Here is a 20,674-nt window from a genome sequence, read left to right as displayed (position 1 = left end):
TAACTATTACATGACCCCCTCTAGATTACATGCGATAGACCCTCAGATTTCACCTATGTGTTGGAGGGAGTGTCACAGTATAGGGAACCTTTTTCATGCACTGTGGGACTGCCCTAAGATTCGTCCTCTCTGGCGACAGGTCTCCTCGCTTCTCTCGCTCATATGTTGACGTCAATGTACCCTGAATCCAGCGATGGCACTGTTGAGCATAGGAATTGCTGACCTCCCTCCTCAGAGCAAGATAGTAGTGGCGCACATATTGTTTGCCACTAAAATAGCGTTGGCTGCTCATTGGAGGTCCCTTGAATCTCCGACCATCTTGGAAATCAGGAGGAGAGTCAGCTCGCAATGCGAAATGGAAAGGATGCTGGTATACAAAGAAAAAAGGGCAGACAAGTTTCATAAGAAATGGGACTCTTGGTTGAAGGCTTCTAATGACAAAATATAAGTGCTAGAGGATAGCGTCCCCAAATTCCCAGGTCCTCTGACACTTGAGGGGCTCATCTAGGACTAAGGTACAGGTTATCTCTCCTCTGGCAGGACCCCCCCCCCCATCTCCCCCAGTTGCAAATTTTCCCTAACTCCCTCTTTATTTTCGCTCTCCAACATGGTATAGCCTATGTTAGTACTGGGTCCAAGTTGGGCTATGGAGGATCCCCGTGTATAGATAGGCAAGTGGGAGGCGGTTGCTCTCAACTCTTGAGGCTGACTAGCCACAGATTAGTCCGGTTGGGATAGGGAGGCAGGTAGTGGCGCATCTGCTTCCTTTTTCAGCGGCTTAAGGAGGTACCTAATCACCGTGTGTTCCCCTTTGGGGGTGGTGGGTATCTCTGTGGAGACCATTCCTCCCCTGACAGGATCTCCCGTTGGTAATGTTTGGGCTACATGTTTGCTAAAGGTGTTAGTAGGTGGCGAGGTGACTGCCCTCAAGGTAGGAGTATAAAACACAGAGGGATTTTCTAATGTTTTGTTCTTATGGCACCAAGTACAAGAAGGTATTTAGTAAACGAATGGCGTTAAGCGCCAAAAGTACCTGCGCTTATTGGATAAAGTGCAAACATGCTGTATAATTGAGTTAAATGTGCAAAAAAGGGGTTAATGGTGAATACGTGAACTGTTTTGTTTTGAAATATAAAATATAATAAAATCAATAATTATGTATAAATATGCAGTGTAATGGTGTAAACCAAATAGTTGAGGGAGCTGCAACTCAATCGTAAAAACGTATAATAGGTATATGATACACACAAGGTGTACTAAGCTGCGCTCACCATTTAACGTGCAAATAAGTGATAAATAATACCTTAAAGTTATTAACATATAAAGTGCATAGTGACAAACCATCAACTGTAGGGATGATTAATAAATAATCTAAAAATTCAAAATTATTCAAAAAATATTAATATAGTGCATCAAAAGTTCATGGTGATGAGTCCCAATAAGCGAATAAGTAATGAAGATAAAACTATCCAAGGAATAGACTCTTCACATGGTATATTCTCAATCCCTTCACCATATAGGCACCCAGTGTGTGAGTGTGCTTACCAGAAAGCACAGACCCCTTAATTACAGGGGGTCAATGCAAGCAGGATCAACCAATGCGACCAGAATCCAAGTGTATAAGACCTAGCCCTCTAGAGTGGTCCACTTCACAACCTCCTGTAAATCACAGAACTCCACAATCCTCCTCTTTACGCTCCTCAGCGATATGCAAATAAAGGAATTGACCAGAATAGTGAAGTACGTTTAAAACAGTTTAATGTAAATAAAGAGGACACACTTACATCAGGGTCATAAAAACAGGCATATAGAGCTTGAGATCCGAAATTGGACACAGGACAGTAACGCTGCCGCATTCACTGGTCCTCTTCAAACGGTCTCAGGTTGGCAATGATAGCAGGGTGATCGTGTCTCAGTATTCCCAACCCTCGGGAATAATGAGACACGATCACCCTGCTATCATTGCCAACTTCGGATCTCAAGCTCTATATGCCTGTTTTTATTACCCTGATGTAAGTGTGTCCTCTTTATTTACATTAAACTGTTTTAAACGTACTTCACTATCCTGGTCAATTCCTTTATTCTTTATTTGCATATCGCTGAGGAGCGTAAAGAGGAGGATTGTGGAGTTCTGTGATTTACAGGAGGTTGTGAAGTGGACCACTCTAGAGGGCTAGGTCTTATACACATGGATTCTGGTCGCATTGGTTGATCTTGCTTGTATTGACCCCCTGTAATTAAGGGGGTCTGTGCTTTCTGGTAAGCACACTCACACACTGGGTGCCTATATGGTGAAGGGATTGAGAATATACCATGTGAAGAGTCTATTCCTTGGATAGTTTTATCTTCATTACTTATTCGCTTATTGGGACTCATCACCATGAACTTTTGATGCACTATATTAATATTTTTTGAATTTTTAGATTATTTATTAATCATCCCTACAGTTGATGGTTTGTCACTATGCACTTTATATGTTAATAACTTTAAGGTATTATTTATCACTTATTTGCACGTTAAATGGTGAGCGCAGCTTAGTACACCTTGTGTGTATCATATACCTACAAGAAGGTATTTGACTGACTTTTCCTATGTAACCTGATATACTTGATGTATGAAAATGTTGGAACGTTTTTTCTGTACATGTGTATTTTTCTTCAATAAAAAATTATTGGTTAAAAGTTTGAGGAGGCATGAGCTTCGGAGTCCTCTGGGTCACAAAGGATGACATTGTCAGGAGCAACCTCTCCCCAACCACGTACAACTCCTGGGGTTTCTGGGGAATCAAAACCATCCCTTGAAGACTACTGTATGCTATCCCCTACATCCATGCTGCCATAATCCTCCTCCTCCTCTTCCTCCTGTGTGTTTTGTGTCCCCACAGGAATGATATCTGCATAAAGGGTGCCTTGTGAGGAAAGGAAGTCCTCCTGTTCCTCCCACTTTTCTGCCTCAAGTGCCATATCCATGATTCCATGAAGCGCATGCTCCAGCAGGTGAACTAGAGGGATAGTGTCACTGATGCATGCATTGTCCCGGCTCACCATCCTTGTGGCCTCCTCAAATGGTGATAGAATGGTGCATGCATCCTTTATCAAAAGTGGCATGGCAAAAAAAAGCCAAGCTTCCCTGACCCTGTCCTTGTGCCATACTCATACAGGTACTCATTGATGGCCCTCTGCTGCGTTTGCAGCTGCTGCAGCATTGTCATTGTTGAGTTCCACCTGGTGGGCATGTCATAAATGAGGCAGTTGATCGGCAGGTTAAATTCCCGTTGAATGTCAGATAGCCAAGCACTGACATTGTATTAACGTTGGAAATGGCCCTAGACTTTTCTGGCCTGCCTCAGGAGATATTTTAAGCCTGGATATCTGTTCAAGAAATGCTGCACCACCAAATTCAGGACATGTGCCAAGCATGGAACTTGTGTCAAGTGTCCCTGTCGGAGGGCTGAGAGAAGGTTGGTGCCATTGTCGCATACAACCATTCTTGGCTCATGCTGTCGTGGCGTCAACCATCTCTGAGCCTGCTGCTGCAGAGCTGCCAGAATCTCTGCCCTGGTGTGACTCCTATCCCCTAGACAGACCAACTGAAGCACTGCATGGCGTCTTTTAGCCTGACTGCTTGCGTAGCCCCCTTAAATGCTTAGGGAGCACTGCTGCTTCAGAGGACAATTCAGCAGAAGAGGACATAGAGGAAGAAGAAGGGGAGGAGGTGGAGTAGCCAGATGTGGCAGAACCAGCACCAGCTTTTTGGAGGCATGGTGGCAAAACAAGCTGCAGCACTGAACCCTGTCCTGCATCCTTCCCAGCTGCCAGAAGAGTTACCCAGTGCACTGTGAAGGAAATGTAACGTCCCTGTCCATACCTGCTTGACCAAGAGTCAGCAGTAATGTGAACCTTCCTGCTGACTGCTCTGTCCAAGGAAGCCAAAACGCTACCTTCCACATGATGATAGAGAGCCAGAATGACCTTATGCAAAAAGAAATGTCTTTTTGGAACCTGCCCCTGTGGTACAGCACATTCCACAAATTCACAAAAGGGAGCAGAGTCTACCAGATGAAAAGGCTGCAATTGTAATGCTAGCAATTTGGCAAAGCTAGTATTAAGACACTGAGCATGTGGATGGCTGGGACAGTATTTTTTTCTACAGTTCAGCCACCGGGGTAGTGAAATTTGCCTGCTGGTCAATTTAAGTGGTGGTGTACTGCCATCAGATTGGGTGCAAGTATCTGTGGCACTCATTGCTATACCATCGTCCCTCTCAATGCAGGTATTTGAGAAGACATGAGGTATAGTAGGGTTAGAGATCCCAGATGAGGAGCAAGGTGAAGTATGCTTGTTTTTATCTTGTGGCTCTTTCAGGTGCTGCATGGCAGGACGTCATATGTCTTTTCAAGCATGTGGTGCCCAAGCGGCTGGTGTTCTGGTCATGCTGTATCCCCTTCAGACAGATATTGCAAACAGCAACGCTGCGGTCTACTGCACATGTGTAGAAAAAAGCCCACACTAATGAACTTTTGGGAGTCCACGGGGAGTTTGCAGCAACCTGCACCTGTGGAGCTCTGTGGTGTGATGCAATAGGTTGGCTACTCCTATGGCAGCCCCTGGAGCACATCTTGCCTCATTGGAGTTGTGGTAACTCCTCCCCCTCCCCCCTCACTTTCCTCCTCTATTCTCTCAGGCACCCAAGTGCAGTCAGTGACCTCATCAACCCCTCCCTCCTCATCACTGGAGCAAACTTGGCAGTATGCTGCAGCTGTGGCAAGATGACTGCTAGTTTCTTGTCCGTCATTGTCTCCCTCTCTCTAGTCTCACGTTATTCCCTTCATCAACCTGGGAACCAACATCACAGCATTCAAATTGCTGCGCATCCTCCAGCAGCATGTCACTATGATCAAATAGTTCAGGTGACTCCTCTGTGCATGATGGTGGGGCGACAGAAGGAGTAGCTGTGGAGAAGGAGCCTGTGGAACGGGCCGCTTTGGCAGCTGCGGTGGATGGCAAACTAATATGAGCCTCGGTGACTGAATTGCCTGATATAAACAAACTGAAGTGCCTAAATACTGTATATATATATATATATATATATATATATATATATATATATATATATATATATATATATATATATATATCTCACAAAAGTGAGTACACCCCTCACATTTTTGTATTATTTTTTTCTATCTTTTCATGTGACAACGCTGAAGAAATGACACTTTGCTACAATGTAAAGTAGTGAGTGTACAGCTTGTATAACAGTGTAAATTTGCTGTCCACTCAAAATAACTCAACACACAGCCATTAATGTCTAAACCGCTGGCAGCAAAAGTGAGTACACCCCTAAGTCAAAATGTCCAAATTGGGCCCAAAGTGTCAATATTTTGTGTGGCCGCCATTATTTTCCAGCACTGCCTTAACCCTCTTGGGCATGGAGTTCACCAGAGCTTCACAGGTTGCCACTGGAGTCCTCTTCCACTCCTCCATAACGACATCACTGAGCTGGTGGATGTTAGAGACCTTGCGCTCCTCCACCTTCCGTTTGAGGATGCCCACATATGCTCAATCCGATTTATTTCTGGAGACATGCTTGGCCAGTCCATCACCTTTACCCTCAGCTTCTTTAGCAAGGCAGTGGTGGTCTTGGAGGTGTGTTTGGGGTCGTTATCATGTTTGAATGCTGTCCTATGGCCCAGTCTTTAAAGGGAGGGGATCATGCTCTGCTTCAGTATGTCACAGTACATGTTGGTATTCATGGTTCCCTCAACAAACTGTAGCTCCCCAGTGCCAGCAGCACTCATGCAGCCCCAGAACATGACACTCCCACCACCATGCTTGACCGTAGGCAAGACACACTTGTCTTTGTACTCCACACCTGGTTGCCACCACACACGCTTGACACCATCTGAACCAAATAAGATTATCTTGGTCTCATTAGACCACCGGACATGGTTCCAGTAATCCATGTCCTACATCTGCTTGTCTTCAGCAGACTGTTTGCGGGCTTTCTTGTGCATCATCTTTAGAAGAGACTTCCTTCTAGTATGACTGGCATGCGGACCAATTTGATGCAATGTGCGGCATATGGTCTGAGAACTGTTAGGCTGACCCCCCAACCCGTCAACCTTTTTAGCAATGCTGGCAGCACTCATATGTCTATTTCCTCAAGACAACCTCTGGATATGACGCTGAGCATGTGCACTCAACTTCTTTGGTCGACCATGACGAGGCCTGTTGTGAGTGGAACCTGTTCTGTTAAACTGCTGTATGGTCTTGTCCATCGTGCTGCAGCTCAGTTTCAGGATCTTGGCAATCTTCTTATAGCCTAGGCCATCTTTATGTAGAGCAACAATTCTTTTTTTAGATCCTCAGAGAGTTCTTTGCCATGAGGTGCCATGTTGAACTTCCAGTGACCAGTATGAGAGAGTGAGAGCGATAACACCAAATTTAACACACCTGCTACCCATTCATACCTGAGACCTTGTAACACCAATAAGTCACATGACACCGGGAAAGGGAAAATGGCTAATTGGGCCCAATTTGGATATTTTCACTTAGGGGTGTACTCACTTTTGTTGCCAGCGGTTTAGACATTAATGGCTGTGTGTTGAGTTACTTTGAGGGGACAACAAATTTACACTGTTATACAAGCTGTATACTCACTACTTCAAATGAAAAGATATAATGAAATATTTACAAAAATTTGAGCAGTGTACTCACTTTTGTGAGCTACTGTATATAGTACTTAGTGGTATATACTGCACTGCTGAATTCACTTCACTATCTGATCTCTTAAATTGTAAAAAGCACAAATCTCTCTCCCTGCCTAAGTGACAGCTAGCAATGTGTTCACTAGACTACACTGCTGCCTACGCTGCACTGTCTGATGAACTACAAATCACGTTCTTCTCCCTGCCTCAACCACTTCCTATCTCGCCCTCACACTGTACACGCCGCTGCTGTGTGAGCAGCCTTTATATAGTGTGGGGCGTTTTCTTAGCCCCTGAGCCATGATTGGCTAAAGGCAGCCTGCCTTTGTCCAACCATGGTAGAGATAATTTGATTGGCCAAAGCATGGAGGTCAGGGTGCATGATTTGGCCAATCACATAATGCACTGCAAGCGCGCGCGTGCAGAGCATTATGGATGCGAACGCTCAAATTTCCCTCGAAGAAGCCCATTTGTTCATCATTTGATGAACGGGTGAACAGCCAATGTTTGCGTCGAACTAACGATTGACTCAAACTCAAAGTTCATCCCTAATGTAGACTCAAAAACATATAAAAGAATAACATACTAGAGATTTCACAATGGAAACATTTGTTTAGTTACCGAATAGTCTGTTAAGTTAATAATTTTGTTTTGCCATATTCATTATGTTAGACTGATTCGTTTTTGGGATTCTTTCATATATTCAGGTTCATTTTGTATATTTATTATTTTTTATTTGAATTTGAAAATTAATCTGAAATAGAAACAATATAATAAAAGTGAAATAAGATGACGATGATTCCTACTTAGGCTACTTTATAGAAAAGAATAAAATAAAATAGAATAAAAAAGAATATAATAGAAAAAATAAATAAATAGAATAAGTTAGAAGAGAATAGAATAGAAAATAATACAACTGAATAGAATAGAATAAGATGGAAAAATAAAGGGATAGAATAAAATATATTTTATTTTCCTTTATTCTTTTATAATCTATTTTTTTTTATTCTAGTCTACTATATTTTATTCTTTTCTGTTATATTCCATAAAGTAATCTAAGTAGGAATCGTTATCTTCACATTTTTACCTTACTGTATTTATTGCGATATCTTTAAAATTCTATTTTTTTTCCAAATTCTAAATTTATTATTAAATTCAAATTCGTTTTCCAACGTTAATTCATTTTTAAATTAGAATTTGAATATTTTGCTTCATTATAGTTTATTTTGTTTTTATTGAAATTCCTTACTATTGTGATGCGGAAATTAGGATGCATCCAAATCTCCAAATCTCAAGTTTTAAAAGTATTACAAAGTATATTGGCAGATTAAAGTCAGCCAACTTGAACACAATAAGGAATATACAATTAGCTCCAACGAGTCCCTTACAGGGGCTTCAAATTTCAGCCTACTGTGACCCCAGGGACATAAACAGTAGCTCTCCATATGAGACAAATTGACCCCAAGTGGCCAACAAAATAACAAACATGGATCAACTATGTCACTGGAGACAGACAAAGGGGCTACATTTAGGCCTGAGAGATTATATTCTAAAGTTGAACACAGATCTGCCCTCAGGATAAAGTAATCTGATTTTTTGTAGTTTTTTGAGATGATCTTCTGCTGAATACGTTGGGGCCCTTTTGAGACGTTGGCATGCAGAAAAAAAAGAGTATGTCTATAGGTTGGGTGTTAACATATTTCACCTGAAGAGGTAAGTAGCAAGGAAGGGGAGTCTTTTGATGCAGATTGGTACTTTAAACAAAGGCAGACCCAGTTGCAGCAATAAGGAGTTAGGTTGTGCACAGTGCAGAGCTCTGGGGAGAAGAAGAGGTAAATTGGCTGCTTTGGGCCTAGCCTAGCAACAGAATGAGCAGTTAGCACAACAGTGGGTGCAGGGATTATACCTTTGACTTATTGCAAATGAGAACTGACAGTGTTAACAATGATTCAACTTAAATGTGAGTCTGTGACCTGCTCACCATTCCCTGTCAGTGCAATTCTCCTATGGAAGTTGGTTGGATGAACCAATAGGGGCCCCCCTTTCTCCCAGTTGATGGTTACTGATGGCAGGCGAGATAGCAAATACCTTGACGGTTACTTCCTGCATTTCTCTAGCAGGCCTGGGCGGTGGTGGCCTGTTTTACAGACTGACATTGAAGAGTAGGCACCAGAGCAGTCAATGGTACAGCAGGCTCAGCTCGGTCCAGCCACCTCCTTCAGGATCCAGTCCAATGAACTCAGCACTTCTCTTATCCTCTCTCTGGTTGATGCGCTCCCCAACTGTCCTCCCTCCTTCCCAGGATTTTCCTTTTATCAGACCCCTCCTGCTCTCAGTATTCCCTGGGTATCATAGTTGGTTTCCTAGTGATGGCCATGGCTCAGGTTCTTCTCCAGGCTACATTTCCCAGAGTGCTACAGCCTAAACGCACAAGATAAATAAAACACACTTGGTACTGCCACCTTGTGGAAGGAAAATAGTTCTGTAGCTAGTAATATTACCTTCTGTTACATATGCAAAATCTATTTTTATTGATTTTGAGATAGAGATAACATACAAAGAAATACTGTACAAAATAAGTGTAACCAGTCTCACCTAGAAATAAAGATACCCAAGCGTTTGACAAGTCCCTTACTAAAATAATGAAAATCCTCTATAAATGTCTCCAATTGTAAATCCATCATTATTCATAATGCTCATTGCTTATCAACTCATCAAAACAAAAAAACTGATGGACCTGGTGAAACACAACCAATCCTGATGTACTACTTGCCGAATGACCACTATCCGCCACCCCCCCCCCCACCCCAAATCCATACCAATCCTTTGAGGCATTGCAAGGCTGACAGTTACAAGCATGACTCGACAAAGGACTCCCAAAGGCAGAGACATGATGGAACTTGTAGTAGGGCCACAGGCGGAGCACCCATGATGTAGATAATATCTTATCAATGAACCCCAAGTATAGCTGTGCTATTATTGTGTGGAATATACTGTATCTAGAAACTTTAACTTAAAAGTGTATCCTTTGAAAAATGTCACCCTACAATGAGTTTAATAAAAAAAAATCTGAAAAGATAGAGTCCTGTAGAGATCATCTGCTGAGGTCAGAGATTCCATATGTACATCCCCAGCACCAGCCATTCTTTTCATATCTTCACCATCATCTGATAGCTATGTCCTTCACAGTTGGATAGAAAACCCATAGATGAAGACTATGAATGTGTATATGGCTATGTGACTAATAAATACTATACACTCATTTACAATTCATAACTGCAATCTTCATTGGATTCAGCACTAATGTAGTCTTTTATCTCTGCAGGATTGTGGGGTAGTGCACCCGGCGCTGTTTGGATTGGGAAGATCCTTCATGGTAAGTGTTCAACATTTACTACATAGTTACATAGTTAGTGAGGTTGAAAAAAGACATCAGTCCATCCAGTTCAACCTATGATGTATGTGTGTGTTTGCTGTTAACCGTACATTGTATACCCCTGTATATTGTACATTGTATACCCCTGTATGTTGTGGTCTTTAAGGTGCCCATCTAATAGTTTTTTGAAACTATCAATGCTCCGTGCTGATACCACTGTTTGCGGAAGAGAATTCCACATCCTTACCGCTCTCACAGTGACGAACCCCCTGCATATTTTAAGGTTAAACCTCCTTTCCTCTAGTTTTAGTGAGTGGCCACGTGTCTTATTGTATTTCCTTTCTCTGAATAGGTTTTTCTATATGCTAGGGTACAGTATTTGTACATTGATATCATATCCCCCCTCAATCGTCTCTTCTCCAGAGAGAATAAGTTCAGTGCTTGTAGTCTTTCCTCATAGCTGATGCCCTCCATTCCCCTAATTATTTTTGTTGCCCTTCTCTGGACTCTCTTCAGTTCCAGCACATCCTTCCTGAGGACCGGTGCCCAGAACTGGACAGCATACTCCAGATGTGGCCGGACCAGAGTCTTGTAGAGTGGGAGAATAAACTTTTTATTTCTGGAGTGAATCCCCTTTTTTATACATCCCAGTATTCTGTTGGCTTTGCTTGCAGCGGCTTGGCATTGCATGCCACTGCCAAGCCTGTTGTCCACCAGTACCCCCAGGTCCTTTTCCATCCTAGACTCACCCAGAGGTTCCCCCCCTAGTGAGTAGCTTGCTTTCTGGTTTCTGGCACCCAGGTGCATTACTTTACATTTTTCAACATTAAACCTCATCTGCCATGTAGTTGCCCACCCCATTATTTTGTTCAGGTCCGCTTGTAAGGTTTCCACATCCTGTATAGAAGATATTGGCATGCTTAGTTTAGTATCATCCGCAAATACTGAGATTGTACTCGATATCCCCTCCTCTAGATCATTTATGAATAAATTAAACAGGATTGGCCCATACAAGGTTAATTCCTCACACCGAGAATGTAGCATTATATGATAACTTTCTAATGTTCTATACAGCTTCTTCTGCCATGAAACCGATCTGTTTCCCTGTTCCAGCTGTTCCATATTCTGTCATATTGCACAATATGTTTGTTTTTTGCAAAACTTAATAAAAATCATTGAAACGAAAAAAAAAAAAAACAGGATTGGCCCCAGGACAGAACCCTGGGGGACCCCACTTTCCACACCCGCCCAATCTGAGTACTCCCCATTAATCATCACCCTCTGGACTCTCCCCTGGAGCCAGTTCTCTTTCCAGGTACTCACCTTATGGTCCATACCTACCTTCCTTAGTTTGTACAGTAAGCGTTTGTGGGGAACGGTGTCAAAGGCCTTTGCAAAGTCCAGATACACCACATCCACAGGCTTACCTTTATCTAGGTGGCAGCTCACTTCATCGTAGAAGGTTAATAGATTGGTTTGGCACGAACGATTTTTCATGAATCCATGCTGATTACTACTTATAATACCATTTTCATTACTAAAGTCTTTTATGTGGTCCCTTAACATCCCCTCCAAAATCTTTCAGACTACTCATGTTAGGCTGACCAGCCTACTAGTAATTCTTCCTTACAAGAAGGGAATCCCGGCTTGCCAAACCTCACCGCCAACCCCTCTAACTAATTGATGCAGCAAATAATAATAATAGTAAAAAAAGCCTAACTAAAATCTCTATGCCAGCTTTATTTGGTGTGACCACCCCTTGCCTTCAAAACAGCATCAATTCTTCTAGGTAGACTTGCACACAGTTTATGAAGGAACTCGGCAAACATCTTGGAGAACTAAGCACAGATCTTCTATGGCTGTTGACTGCCTCAGATTCTTCTGTCTATTCATGTCATCCCACACAGACTCCATAATGGTGAGATCAGGGCTCTGTGGGGGCCAAACCATCACTTTCAGGATTTCCCCCCCTGTGCAGGAGTTCAGTCATCCCAGCACACAGGCACCAACCTGGAATGAATACTGAGCTGTGCATGCTCAGTAAACATTTGAAAGAAGTCTCTTTTGCAATTAACAGCCTGCCTGCTCACAATTTTTCAAAGAAAGACCTTAGTTCCTATTTTCCTATTATTGTCCAAGTACAAATTCATTCAAAATGTCCATATGTTGTTCTTTGTATGTTCAAGAGCCCCCCATCTCCCTGCCTTTTCTCACCCCCCTCCCCCCAATCCTCCCATACCTCAGTTCAAAACACATACCTGCCCTGCAGTGACCCTCTATTCAAGTTGCCTGCCATCTTGGTCCTCCTAGCTTCCTCTTCTGGGTTCAGGAAGCCCAGCCCCTCATGACATGAGAGCTCCGCACCTTGGCACTTGGACTCCCGCAGACTCCTGGGATATGTGAGTGATGGAGGTCTCCCAGGGGGCTACAGGAGCAAGTCCTGTCATTATAGACTAGGTGAGAATGGTGGCAGGGAATGGGAAAATAAAACAAAACAAAAAGAGCCCCCCCCCCAAACAAAAAAATAAATAATAATAATAATAATATATAAATACTGCCTATTGTGATTGTGGTTTTTTTTTGTATTTAATGTTCTTTAATTAAAGATAATATAAAAGAATGTATTGTTTTACAGACATGTACAAAGATTTCACGAAACGGCTGTTTGGAGGTAAGAAGTCAACTGTAGACCTCTTGGCAAATCCAGATTACCAGTAAAAATGTTGGGTATTTCCTGTGATCACCTACCTGTCTATTCATCACATACCGTATGTCTGTGTTATTCCTAAAGAAGGTGACATATTATAAACTCGCTCTCCCGGGTTTTTGATAATGTTTTAAATACAGAGATTTAATGATATCCAAATACAGGGAACTCACAGAGGCCCACTGAAATTTCCTTGTGTGGGTGGGCAATTTTTTTTTTTTTTTTAGGGGGGGGGGGGTGAGGGTTAAGTGCTTGGGTGTAACTTTCATTTATTTTTTCTTCAATAAACTTTATTTTTATCACATAAGTGACAAAAAGTCCCTTTGGATCTATGATGTCTTACCTGCCCTCCATTTAGTGCAAATTGTAACCCATGAACTTCTTCTGTGGCCACTGCAGCCCGGGAAAGTGAAAGGCCGGACCTGGAAGTGGCTCTTTACATGTTGCTTCCGGGTTCTGACTTGTTAGGGGAAATCAGAAATGGAAATCAGTTTCTGGTCAGATTTGCACACATTCCTGGCTGGGAGTATGTGTAACCCCCCCCCCCCACCCCCCATCTGACATACATCAGTGGTGGTGAAAGGGTTAAAGCTGTAATAAACAAAAAATAAAAATGTCAATATCTTGCAGCTTACCAGTCCTTAGATGTGGTGGCTGCATTCGTTTTCCTTTTCCTTTATTTTCCCCATTAAAAAAAAAAAAAGAAAATGAATGCAGCCATCACATCCAAGGATTGGTAATCTGCAATATATGACGTTTTTATTTTTGGGTTTATTACGGCTTGAAAGGCTGTGTAGAAACTTGGAAATGATTCACAAAAAATTACTATCCTGGGTCTCAACAGGGCAACCTCCGCCATTTCCTGTGATAGCAGCATAAGAAAGGTGATCCGATTTCCTTTACAATGCAAATACAATGTTTTTATATTTTATTGTTCTGAACTCTGAACTGACTCATGACTTACGTAAAAAAATGATTCTAACATGGTACAAACTAGGGATAGACCGATTATCGACAAGGCCGATATATCGGGGCCTGATATGCACTTTCCCTGAAATATCGGTATCGGCCCCTGAACTGGCTGATATTGCCGATGTTTTTCTGACATCATTCTGCCTTCTTAGGCCACCTCCCTCACCTTGGACATCCTCATCTGCAGTCGGGACTAGTCTCGCAGGAATGTATCACAGCCATACACCCACCCACAGCAGCCCGGTGCCAGCCAGCCACCCACATCCACAGGCCCTGTACCAGCCAGCCACCCACAGGCTCTGTACCAGCGAGCCAGCCAGCCACCCACAGGCCCTGTACCAGCCAGTCAGTCACCCACAGGCACTGTACCAGCTAGCCACAGGCACTGTACCAGCCACCCACAGGCCCTGTATCAGCCAGCCAGCCAGCCACCCACAGGCCCTGTACCAGCCACCCACAGGCCCTGTGCCAGCCACCCACAGGCACTGTACCAGCTAGCCAGCCACCCACAGGCCCTGTACCAGCCACCCACAGGCCCTGTACCAGCTAGCCACCCACAGCCCCTGTGCCAGACAGCCAGCCAGCCACCTACCACAGGGTACCAGACAGTCAGCCACCCACCACAGGGTTCCAGACAGCCAGCCACTCACAGACAGGGTGCCAGACAGCCAGCCACCCACAGACAGGGTGCCAGACAGCCAGCCACCCACAGGCCCTGTACATGCCAGCCACCCACAGCCCCTGTGCCAGACAGCCACCCACCACAGGGTGCCAGCCAGCCAGCCACCCACCACGGTGTGCCAGACAGCCAGCCACCCACCACAGGGTGCCAGACAGCCAGCCACCCACAGACAGGGTGCCAGACAGCCAGCCACCCACAGGCCCTGTACCAGCCATCCACAAGCCCTGTACATGCCAGCCGCCCACAGCCATACCTCCCAACTTTTTAACTTCGCAATGAGGGACACTTCCCTCAGACAGAGAAACAAAACCTACGGTGCGGCAAATTGTGGGCGTGGCCAATTGCTTAGCAGTGGGAGGGGCTTAAGGGATAGGGTAAACAAAACCCAGACTTCCTAGTACTACCTAGTACTGCTTTGGTTGCTCAGCCTACCTTAAAGAAGAACTTCATTAAAATAGTCAGAGACTGCATAGCAACCAGAAACTGTTGAGACAATGAAGACTTTGGTGAGAAGTATATAATGTACAGTATTCTGTATATAGTGCAGGAGTACGTAATGTACAGAATGCAGGAGACAGGAGTATGTAATGTACAGAATGCAGGGGTCAGACTCTGCACCATCCACCCCCCCAGCTCTATACACCCCAAATGCCCACCCAGCTCCATACACCCCCCCATCCACCCCAAATGCCCACCCCAGCTCCATCCACCCCAAATGCCCCCTTTTGGGGGGCGCAAACAGAAAAATGTAATAGGCATTGCTTTGCGGCAAAAAACGCTGTAAAAAATTGCGTGACTTTGAGGTCACAAAAGTGTGAAAGGGGCCTTCAGTAATCAAGGTAGAGTGTGCCCCCTTCAATGCAGAGTGACCAGCGTGCCCCCTTCAATACAGAGAGACCAGCGTGCCCCCTTCAATGCAGAGTGACCAGCGTGCCCCCTTTCAATACAGAGAGACCAGCGTGACCCCTTTCAATGCAGAGAGACCAGCGTGCCCCCTTCAATGCAGAATGACCAGCGTGCCCCCTTCAATGCAGAATGACCAGCGTGTCCCCTTCAATGCATACAGACCAGCGTGCCCCTTTCAAAGCAGAATGACCAGCGTGCCCCCTTTCAATGCAGAATGACCAGCATGCCGTGCCCCCCTTCAATGCAGAGAGATCATCTTGCCCCCTTTCAATGCAGAGAGACCAGCGTGCCCCCTTTCAATGCAGAGTGACCAGCATGACCCCTTTCAATGCAGAATGGCCAGCGTGCCCCCTTTCAATGCAGAATGACCAGCGTGAGCCCTTAATGCAGAATGACCAGCATGACCCCTTAACGCAGAATGACCAGCGTGACCCCTTAATGCAGAATGACCAGCGTGACCCCTTAACCAGTTGCCGACTGCTCACAGTATATTTACTGCGGCAGTCAGCCCCGGCCAGGCAGAGTGACGTAGGTCTACGTCGCTCACCTGTCACTCCTTTTAGAGCCAATAGCGGGCGAGTGCGCGCCCGCCTCTGCTCGTTCACAAAGGAGTGTGGGTGTGTGACCGGCGGACCTGATGTCCACCGGTCACACTACGATCGCCGGTACAGCGGGAGAAAGATAGAGCGGCTTATGTAATCAAGCCGCCTGTCATTCTCCCCTGTGTAAAAATGAAGATCAGACGGTTCTACTATGTAGAACCGTTGATCTTTGTTTTTACACTAGGAGATCTGTCCCCCTACAGTTAGAATCACACCCCTAGGACACACTTAACCCCTCCCTGTCCAATACAGTTAACCCCTTCCCTGCCAGTGTCATTTTTGCAGTAACAGTGCATATAGATAGCACTGATTACTGCAGTAATGTCACTGGTACCCCCAAAAGTGTCAAAAATGTCAGTCAAGGGACCGATCTGTCCGCCGCAATGTCGCAGTACCGCAAAAAAATCGCAGATCGCCGCCATTACTCATTAAAAAAAACACCAAAAATGACAAAAATCTTTCCCTTTGTTAGTAAACGCGATAACTTTTGCGCAAACCAATCAAAATACGCTTTTTGCGATTTTTTTTTACCAAACATATGTAGTGTAAAACAATTTGGCCGAAAATGTTAAAAAATTTTGATTTTTACATTTTTTTGGGGGGGAATTTCATATAAAAAAAAATGAAAAATATTGTTATTTTTGCAAAAATTAAGCTCTTTTTTTGTTTATAGCGCATGATCAAAAAATCGCACAGGTGATCAAATACCACCAAAAGAAATCTCTGTTTGTGGGAAAAAAAGGACGTCAAATTCGTTTAGGTACAGCGTCGCACGACCGCGCAATTGTCCGTCAAATTCACGCAGTAAAAAAATCGCAAAAAACCCCCTGGTCAGGAAGGGGGTAAAATCTTCTGGGGCTTAAGTGGTTAATGCAGAATGACCAGCATGGCCCCTTAATGCAGAATGACCAGCGTGACCCCTTAATGCAGAATGACCAGCGTGACCCCTTAATGCAGAATGACCAGCGTGATCCCTTAATGCAGAATGACCAGCGTGCCGTGCCCCCCCACCCGAGACCGGTGCACTTACCTGCAGCGGCTTCTCCTCAGTCACCGGCGTCTCCTCGAGTCCTTCTGCCTCCTCCTCGGCCAATGGCATGGTTTTGCCTTTTGGCCAATCAAGAAGACCCGCTTCCTGATTGGCCAGGAGGAGGATCTGTGTGACAATAGCGAATTTTCATTCGCTATTGTCACACAATGGGTGGACTCAAGGCGCACTGCTCTGCACCCCGGGTCCATCCTTCTGATCGGGAGCTGAAGACGAGGGCGGAGCTGGGAGGAGGAGGGGGCGGGTAACAGAGATGGACGGGAGGCATTATCGGAGACATTATCTGACAGGACACCGGCGGCCAGATTTTCCGGGACTTCAGCCCAGCTCCATGGGACCCCAGGAACCCCTTCAAATTGCGGGACAGTCCCGCGGATTCCGGGATGGTTGGGAGTTATGCATTTACCCCCCACTCTGATCACACCCCCCAATTACCCCCCCACACTCTGATAACCCCCCCAGTTACCCCCCCACTCTGATCACACCCCCCAATCATCCCCCCACTCTGATCACACCCCCAATACCCCCCACTTTGATCATACCCCCCAATTACCCCCCACTCTGATCACCCCCCCCCCCAATTACCCCCACTTTGACCATACCCCCCAATTACCCCCCACTTTGATCATACCCCCAATTACCCCCCACTCTGATCACACCCCCCAATTACCCCCCCACACTCTGATAACCCCCCCCCCCCAGTTACCCCCCCCCACTCTGATCACACCCCCCAATCATCCCCCCCACTCTGATCACACCCCCAATACCCCCCACTTTGATCATACCCCCCAATTACCCCCCACTCTGATCACCCCCCCAATTACCCCCACTTTGATCACACCCCCCAATTACCCCCCCCCCTTTGATCATACCCCCAATTACCCCCCACTTTGATCATACCCCCAATTACCCCCCACTCTGATCAACCACCCCAATTACCCCCCCCCCCACTCTGATCACACCCCCCAATCACCCCCCTGCTTTTATCACACCCCCCAATCACCCCCCCCCCCACACTGTGATCACACCTCCAGATACCTCTCCATCCTGATCACACACTACAGTCTTGAGTAACATTACAGTACCTTCCCTGTCTGGAGACACTTACTTGTGTTGGGCTCCAGAGAGGGGACAAGGCAGGGGACAGCTGCAGACATCAGGCACACTACAGGCTCCTGAGGGAGGAGCCGAGTGCAGAGGGGTGGAGCCTTGTGTATAGCTCTGCATGTCACCTCCTGCGTGACTTGGTGTCAGGCTCCAGAGAGGGGACACAACAGGGCATAGCTCCAGACACCGGACACACTACGGGCTTGCAGGGGGAGGGGAGGAGCCAAGTAAAGAGGGGTGGAGCCCTTTCCAAAATGCTGCATGTGGCTCTTCTGATTGATCCTCCGCTGTGGCCAATTGGGAGGGAATAGGAGTGGACAGAAAGCTTGCGCGAGCCGCTCTATCTTCTCCCGCACTGCCGACAGGAGAAAGGGGGGGGGGGCAAGCGAGAGAAACACTGACAGCCTGCAGCTTGCCTCTCCCCTGGGCGGGTCTGGGTAGCAGTCCCGCCCATACCTGACATCACAGCTTGAATTTGACAGCTTCACTCTCTGCAGCCTCAGAGAGCGCACACTCAGCGGGTTTACTCGCCAATCCCTGGTTCTGCTCGATGTTCACACTTGTACTGGAAGTTACAATGTAATTAAGAAATGGAGTGATGCGGGACAAAGCCCTTGTACAGCGGGACAGAGGTATAAATGCGGGACAGTCCCGCCCAATCCGGGACTGTTGGGAGGTATGCCCACAGCCCCTGTGCCAGACAGCCACCCACCACAGGGTGCCAGCCAGCCACCCACCCACCACAATGTGCCAAACAGCCATGCACCACAGGGTGCCAGCCAGCCACCCACCACAGGGTGCCAGCCAGCAAGCAAACCCACCACAGGGTGCCAGCAATCCAGCCATTACGCATTAAACAAAATTAACATGTTCAGTACCAGATTTGAGTCAAAAATTGTCTTTATTTTTCAAAACTTTAAATGTACAACATATCGGCCCATATCGGCCGATACCGATATGTTGTGACCAAAATATCGGTATCGGCCCTGAAAAAAACATATCGGTCAATCCCTAGTACAAACACACCTGAAAATTGGAACTTTGGCATGTGTGAGTAAAACTACTCAGGTGTCTATTTATAAAACATTTTTATAAAACATTCATTAGAGGAATGTCAAAATCATTTGTACAAGCTGAACAAAATGTCACTATGTGTTTTGTAATAGAATAATTTCTGTATCATCAGCTCCATCTAGTGGACAAAAAGTCCAGTATAGTTTCTGAAATACACTATATTGCCAAAAGTATCGGGACGCCTTTACACGCACATGAACTTTAATGGCATCCCAGTCTTAGTCCATAGGGATCAATATTGAGTTGGCCCACCCTTTGCAGCTATAACAGCTTCAACTCTTCTGGGAAGGCCGTCCACAAGGTTTAGGAGTGTGTCTATGCATGAGAAGGTCTGTCTCGCAGTACAAAGCAGGACCTTGCTTTGTGAACTGGTGCACAATCATGTTGGAATAGGAAGGGGCCATCCCCAAACTGTTTGCCTTAAGAGTTCCATTCACTGGAACTAAGGGGCCAAGCCCAACCCCTTAAAAACAACCCCACTCCATAATCCCCCCTCCACCAAATAATTTGGACCAGTGCACAAAGCAAGGTCCATAAAGACATGGATGAGCGAGTTTGGTGTGGAGGAACTTGACTGGTCCTGACCTCAACCCGATAGAACACCTTTGGTATGAATTGGAGTGGAGACTGCGAGCCAGGCCTTCTCGTCCAACATCAGTGCCTGACATCACAAATGCACTTCTGGAAGAATGGTCAAACATTCCCATAGACACACTCCTAAACCTTGTGGACAGCCTTCCCAGAAGAGTTGAAGCTGTTATAGCTGTAAAGGGTGGGCCAACTCAATATTGTACCCTATGGACTAATCCTGCATAAAACAGACTGATACAAATATATTTTTTTACTTCAATAAATGTTTATTAGGTTTTATATTTCAAGAATACTAAGCGTTGACATGCAAAAGTCCTCATTTTAAAGGCTTATATGTAAATTATTGCCATAAAAAGTGTATGGGGGTCCGGGTACTGCCCTGGGGGACATGCATCAATGCAAATAAATGTTTTTAAAATGTTTTTAGAGGAGCAGTGATTTTAAAAATGCTTAAAATTAAAAAATTAAAATGAAAAATCCCTTCAAATATTGTGCCTGGGGGGTCCCCTGAATGTGCCTATAAAGTAGCGCATCTGTATGATGTATGGAACCTGCTGCAGCAATACTGACATTTCTAAAGGAAAAAATGTAATTCAAACTTGCTTGCGGCTGCAATGTATTGTCAGCTCCCGGCAATACAGATGAAAAAAAAAAAATAAAACAACGGGTGTAGGGTCCCCCCAGTCCAAACTGCCCCTCCACTCCAAAGCACCTTGACCCAATGTTTATTTGAACAAGAGGGCCTTTTCCCAACAACCCTGGGCTGTGGTTGTAGGGGTCTGCGGGTGGGGGCTTATCGGAATCTGGAAGCCCCTTTAACAAGGGGGCCACCGGATCCTGGCCCCCTCCTTATGTAAATGGGTATTGGGTAAATAGTACCCCTACCTATTTACCAGAAAC

The 20,674-nt window shown here is 45.3% G+C and overlaps 1 protein-coding gene across 1 annotated transcript in view; it reads left to right on the top strand.

The window, feature by feature from the left end:
- Window positions 1-20,674, top strand: part of LOC309548151 (cytosolic phospholipase A2 gamma-like) — a gene marked incomplete at both ends in the record, with an annotated part of 143,212 nt that overhangs the window by 65,731 nt on the left and 56,807 nt on the right. The window contains 2 exons of the mRNA XM_082248113.1: window positions 10,035-10,085; window positions 12,721-12,756. Coding sequence (XP_082104239.1) covers window positions 10,035-10,085; window positions 12,721-12,756 — 87 coding nt within the window. The remainder of the gene's footprint in view (window positions 1-10,034; window positions 10,086-12,720; window positions 12,757-20,674) is intronic.

Source organism: Pelophylax lessonae (genome assembly GCF_965119305.1).
Source record: "Pelophylax lessonae genome assembly, chromosome: 1".
Taxonomy (NCBI): domain Eukaryota; kingdom Metazoa; phylum Chordata; class Amphibia; order Anura; family Ranidae; genus Pelophylax; species Pelophylax lessonae.
Note: the sequence above shows the minus strand (reverse complement) of the source record. Positions and strands in the feature narration are given on the sequence as shown.